Source organism: Eulemur rufifrons, chromosome 20 (assembly GCF_041146395.1).
Source record: "Eulemur rufifrons isolate Redbay chromosome 20, OSU_ERuf_1, whole genome shotgun sequence".
In the NCBI taxonomy this organism is placed as follows: Eukaryota; Metazoa; Chordata; class Mammalia; order Primates; family Lemuridae; genus Eulemur; species Eulemur rufifrons.
In genome coordinates this window covers 42,062,478-42,068,930 of record NC_091002.1, presented here as the reverse complement: position 1 = coordinate 42,068,930, position 6,453 = coordinate 42,062,478, and the positions used below count along the sequence as shown (strand labels likewise).

The following is a 6,453-nucleotide window of genomic DNA, read 5'->3' as shown; positions in this document are numbered from 1 at the left end:
TTTAACCTCATTGGATGTTTTTTTTTTTGTTTTTTTTTTTTGAGACAGAGTCTCACTCTGTTGCCCAGGCTAGAGTGAGTGCCGTGGCGTCAGCCTAGCTCACAGCAACCTCAAACTCCTGAGCTCAAGCAATCCTCCTGTCTCAGCCTCCCGAGTAGCTGGGACTACAGGCATGCACCACCATGCCCGGCTAATTTTTTCTATATATAGTTTTAGCTGTCCATATAATTTCTTTCTATTTTTAGTAGAGATGGGGTCTCGCTCTTGCTCAGGCTGGTCTCGAACTCCTGAGCTCAAACGATCCGCCCACCTCGGCCTCCCAGAGTGCTAGGATTACAGGCGTGAGCCACCACGCCCGGCCTAACCTCATTGGATGTTGAGGTCATTAACCCAGTAACAGTTGTGGGCATTACTGTAACTGGCTCCATGAACCCCTATATGTATTTTTATAATCCTCTCCCTTAACTAACTGCTTGAGCCTTTGAGTTGTTTCCCAGAAATGATAGACTCCTGGCCTCAAGTGATCCTCCCAAAATGCAGGGATTATAGGTGTGAGCCACCGACTGGCCAGAAATGATGAATTTTCTACCAAAGGAGGTGAGATTCTGAAAGCTCCAGGGCAGACTTCATGATGCCAAGATTCACCATCCCCCACAATCTGCCCCCAATGCATGTAGCCCCTAGTGAGATACACCATGACCTGCCCCAAGGCACATGGTCCTTCCTTTAAAAGCCCATGACCTCCCTTAGTCAGGGAGCTGGATTTGTGGAAGCTTCTACCATTCTCCCAGGAAGATGTATTAAAAATTCTTTTCTTCTTTGGCAATCTTTGTTGTCTCAATAATTGGATTTTTGTGCAACAAGCAAATGGACGTAAACCAAACCCCCCTTGCGGTTTCCACTGCATGTTATGTTCAACAGAGAATTTAAGTCTTTGTTCTGAAGGGCCAGTAGATCCAAAGGATCAATTCCTAGAAATCAATTCCTAGAAATTGCTAGGTCATAGGGTGTTTGTGTTTTAAATTTTAACAGCCCACACCAAATTGTTTTCCACAGAGGCTGTGCCTATTTAAACTCTCACAGCTTTTGAGAGTACCTGTTCCCCACACCCTTGCCAACACAGTGAGTTATCAAATGTTTTGTTCTTTGCCAATCTGATAGGTGGTTTTAATTTGCATTTCTCTTACTATATCTCCTTGAATCTAAGATGTCATTGATTCTAAGATGCATCCTGATTTCAGAGATGTTTGAATGTAAAACTTTGCATCTTAGAATCACTGAAATACAATCTGTTCAGTGCTACTGGGTTATCGTATTGTTAGTTTAAAAGGCATTTGCATTTCCGTATCTGTTTGCAACATTTCCTTTTCTTGGAAGGCAGGGCAGTAGTGGTTAAGAGCTTGGTCTTCAAATCCCAGCTCTGCCACTTACAAGCTTGAGACTTGGGGCAATGACTTAACCTTTCTGTGTCTCAAGTTCCTCATCTGCAAAATTGAGATAATAATGGTACCTACCTCATAGGATAGTTGTGAAGATTAGTATATGCAAAACATTATGTTCCTGGAACATAGTAAATGCTCAACAAATGCTTGCTATGATTATATCTTTCTTTTGGATTATCTTTTTTCTTTATAAATTAAAGAAACTCATCCTTTTTGTCATGCACCCCCACCCCCTGCCCTAGACCCTAGGTTTTCATTCCTTTTTCCCTAACCACGAAAGTAGCATATGGTACAAAATTCAGATGTTACCAAAAAAAATTATATAGGAAGATGCCAATGGAAATACCCCAGATGTCCACTGATGGTGTAAATGAAATGTACCATCTTAAGCAATAAATACTTATCTCGTGTCTTAAGAAGTCTGTAGGTAGACAGCCCCAGGAGTCCTCCAGCAGCTCAACCACATCATCCAGGACCTGGTTCTTGCCATCTTTCTGAGCTGACATCTTTGATGTGTTGGCTTTATGGTCTCTGGCTTGTGCCTCATAGTCTCAATGTGCTTGCCACAGCTCCAGCCACCACAACCTCATATTGTAGGAAGGAAGAAAGGGGACAAAAAGGCTTTCTCCCCAGCTTTTACCAGGGGAGGGAAACTTTCCAAACACCCACTTTCACCCCATGTAGGGACATGGTGACTGGATTGGCAGTAAACAAGTGTCCAACACTCCTCCTCTCTGGACTTCCTGCCTCCAATATTGTTGCTGCCTGATTGGGTCTCCTTGTCCAGTTCCCTCCAGGTAGCCAGAATGCACTTAGAGAAAACAAACCTACCCATATTTTGCTTGAAACCTCCCAGGCTCCCCCTCCCTCACCACAGAAGAACCAGCAGGTTTCCCAGGGTTAAGAGAACTGGATTCCAAAACTATTTCTCCTTCCTTGTGTGACCCTGGACAAGCCATCGAACTCCTCCAAGCCTCAGTCTCCTTATCTGAGAAATGGAGATGGTAACAGCTACTTTGCAAGGGTCATTGAAGATTAAATAATAATACCATCTGATACTTACATAGCACTTAGTGCTGAGCCCTCTTCTAAATACTCTGGTTCTATTAACTATTTTAATCTTTCCAACAATCCGATAAAACAGGACTCTCTTACACCCGACAGCTGAGTTCATCAGCTCAAGTGCAGAGCCGGGAGGAGGGGCAGGGGGAGAGAGACCTCTCTGGGAACTGGCTGTGTCTTCCAGGAAGGGGGCAGAGCCTCTCCTAAGGCGCGTGTGCGAGGAGAGTACTACAACTCCCAGCAGGCTCCGCGGCATCACTAGACTACAATAACCAGCATGCTCCGGGCTGCACCGCTTAACCTTTTCCTCCCGCGCTGCGGTCTGCACAGGGATTCGGATTATTGTCAATGTTGCTTGCAACAAAGTCCCTGCAAGAACCAAGGAATCTATGCGAGTAAACATTTATGAGCATCGTGGATAAGAGGCTTGTGTTTTAATCCTCACTCTTCCACCCGTTAGCTCTAAGTCTCGGTTTTTTCGTCTCAAAAATGGGCACAGTCCTAGGAGTTGCTGCATCGAGTTGTGAGAATTAAAAGCTGGATTAACGCCTTGGTAAATGTCAGCTCTTTCAGTGTCCCTTCCTCTTCTCTGTGCCAAGGAATTTTATCGAAGCATTTTATCTCCACAGAAATTCTAGGAGGTCGATACTAGCAACCTCCTTTTTAGAAAGGAAAACTGATGGCAGGAGAGGTTCAAATCTCTTACCTGAAGTCACACAGCAAAGTGAGGGACGAAGAAGGACTTGAACCCAGAAAATTTCACTCCAGAGGTGAGTCCACCTTAGGAGGCCAAATGTTTCCACTTGCTGCTGATGCTTTGCAGTGACTAAAGTCCAGAGCAAATATTTTCTGTGCTCCCCAGGGGAAACTTGTATCATATGATACACGAAATAATGTCAAGTCGCTTCACGTGTGGCCAGTGCTGGAACGGGGCAACTTTGAGAGCCAATTATACTGGAGAAATCAGGGAAGTCTTCCCTGAGGAAGTGGTGCTGCATCTGAGAATTGAAGAGTGGGAACAGCACAGGCAAAGGCCTTGAGTAGGGAGAGGGCATGTCATGTTCCTTGAAAAGGGCCAGTGTAGCTGCAGAGGTCCAGAAAGTCTGAGGTGCAGACAGTGCTCTAAGGCTAGGGTAAGGCAAGTGAGGCAACTAGGGTGCAAATTTTAAGGAGATGCCTGTAGGTTGTGCAAGTGCAGAGTCAGGACTTGAGTGAAAGCCTCCTTAAGTGTGATGCCCTAGACACCTCACTGCCCCATCCTAGTCCCAGCCCTAGGTGCAGGACCTTGGGGGTAGGGTGTCCATTCATCCTGGTTTGTCCTACAGAGTCCTGGTGAGATTCTAAGAGGTCCCCTTTGAACTCATTGGGTGATAATTCTATGGTCACTCAACTTGCAGAGTTTGTATTTTATCCAGAGTGAAGGGGGAGCCACTGAAGGCTTTAGCTGGAGGGTATTTTGAGGACACTCTGACTGCCATACGGAGAATGGACCACAGGCACGAGAAGGGAGGCCACTGGGGTCCTCCAAGTGGGAGGGAAGGACAGCTTGCCCTGAGTGGGAGAAGTGAATGCAGTGGAGAGATGGATAGTAGGCATTGCTGTCAGAAAAAGGTGATGGATTGGATCCCAGCTTCCTTGTCTGTCTGGATTGAAAGTCCTGGTGGTTCCTCTGGCTGTGTTTTGCTCTGTGACATTAAGCCAGTCCCTTCACTTCTCTGAGCCTGTTTCTGCATGCATATAAGGGCTTCTCAGACCATTTGTGATAAAGGAGGCGTTACTTCTTGGACTTACTAATTTGCAAATATATCTCCCCAGGGCCCTTGCACAGGCTTTTCCCTCTATCTCCTCATCATTCCGGTCTCCGCTGAAATATGACCACCTTAGGAGGCCCTTTCTGATCATCCTCTGTTGCCCTTTTCCCTGGTTTTATTCTCTTTTCTATCATAGTTATAGTTGCCTATTTATTTGTTTACTTGCTCTCCTCTGTCTCAGACTAGAATGTAAGCAGGGACTTGCTTCCTTAGGGAGATATATCCATCCCCAGCACCTAGCACAATGCCTGACTCATAGTACGTGCTTAATAAATATTTGTTTGGATTAATGAATGGATGGATGAGTGAATGTGTTCCCTGCCACTTTAATCCTCCCAAGTCATTTAGCTGCACCCAATACAGGCCGTGTCTGGGCAGGGAGCATGACCCTGGAAGCAAGACCTGGGTTCAAATTTAGACTCAGCCACTTAACAGCAAAGTTTAGATAAATGGCTTCATCTCTTTTTGCTTTATTTTTCACATTAACCCTGAAGTGGTAGAGATGTTGTGAGGATTCAGCTACAAAAGAAAAGTGCCTGAAGCGAAATAGGGGCTTTTTGCTTGGAAGCATTCTTTTCTCCTTTTTCTTTCACAATCGCGCCTTCCCAAGCCTAATCACCCCTGCCCTTCTCACCGCACTTCAACACCTCCCTCGCACCGGGGCCCGGAGGGACTTGCAGGTTGCTGGGCCCTCGCGCACGCAAATATTTCATCCCTCTAAAAGGAAAGGGGAAAAAAAAAGCCTTCCCGGCCCCGGGTCGCGGCGGTCCCCGGAGCGGGCGTCAGTGACAGCATCTGCGCTTGCGCGCACGCCTGCGCACCAGGGCCAGGGGACGGGTGGGGGGGTGAAGAAGGGGCCGGCCTTCGAGCGACAGCGACGCAAGATGGCAGCCACCACAGGCTCGGGTGAGCGAGGGTGCCGGGCTCGGTCAGCCGAGGGGGCGCGGGCTCGGGCCGGGAGCCGGGGACTTGTAGAGGCCCCTGCAGCGGGGCCGGGGTCCCCGCGCCGCCTCTGTCCGCGGGACTCCGCGGCGGCTACCGGCGCGGCCTGACGCGGGAGGAGGAGCAGGCGGTGGCCAGAAGCTCGGGCGGGGGCCTGAGGGGCCTGTGGGCGGGCAGAGAGGCCCAGAGGCTCCCCGTGGGCGGCATGAGGGCCCCGCGCCACTGCTAGGGGACGGAGTGGGCGAGGGGCGAGCCCGGAGGGGCTCCTGAGGAGACCCGGATCGGCGACTCTGGGGAAGATCGAGGGGCTCCCCAGAGGATGAGGAGGCGCCCCAAAGCGGATGGAAGTCCCTTGCTGGGCGCCGGGGTTCCCGATGAGGGGGAGGGCTTGGGATGTCTGCTGGGAGGGCCATCAGAGAAGCCCCTCGGGCCGGATGGGAGGAGGATCCTGCGGGATGCTGAGAGGATCCCCATTGGCTCGGGGACGGCTCGGCGTTGGTTTTGGGGATGGGGTTAGCAGAGGAAACACCCGTGCTGATTGGAAAGGCGGAGCCTTGGGGTGGCCGCTTTTGGTGGGAACTAGGGGCATCTCCGCTGGGTGAGTGAGAGGGGAGACGAGTCAGATGCCCGACGGATCTGATCGGGGCGGTGGGGAAATGGCCCCATCATTACCAGGCTCCTCTTCGAGGGGACAGGTGGATTCCTCCAAGCTCCCAGTGGGGCAGTCGGTGTGACCGCCGACATGGGACGAGGAAGAACAGGCGAAGTGGGAGCCCGGGGGTGCCTGTTGGGGGCTGGATGTCAACCGAGGGAGTCCCTTGCAGTAGGTGAGAGTGGGAGCAGGTCCGGTTTTAAGACGTTCCTTTTGAAGAAGAATTATTTCCTCTTCCTGTATTAAGGGAGGGAAGCACACCCTAGACGGGTGAGTGTCTCTTTTGCGGAGACTGTCACTCCTTTCAGTAATTGGGACAGATGTGTGGGTTCAGCTCAGAAGTCCCCCACTGGCCGGCTGGGAGTGAGGAGACAAACAGATGAGATGGGAACTTCTGGGTGAGGATGCACCGTTAGGTGCCTGGCAGTGAAGTTTCTTTTTCTTTTCTTTCTTTTTTTTTTAATTATATATTTTTTAGCTGTCCAGATCATTTCTTTCTATTTTTAGTAGAGACGGGGGTCTCGCTCTGGCTCAGGCTGGTCTC

General features: G+C 49.7%; 1 protein-coding gene across 2 annotated transcripts in view; it reads left to right on the top strand.

Moving 5' to 3' along the window:
• The first annotated feature begins 3,183 nt into the window (after positions 1–3,183).
• UBE2V1 (ubiquitin conjugating enzyme E2 V1) overlaps positions 3,184–6,453 on the top strand; it is a 36,580-nt gene continuing 33,310 nt past the window's right edge. The window contains exon 1 of one of the 2 annotated variants that reach the window (XM_069496381.1): positions 3,184–3,274. In XM_069496381.1, the coding sequence (XP_069352482.1) occupies positions 3,184–3,274 (91 nt within the window). Of the gene's footprint in view, positions 3,275–5,179; positions 5,222–6,453 lie in introns of those variants that run through there. The other variant, XM_069496382.1, reaches the window with a different exon arrangement.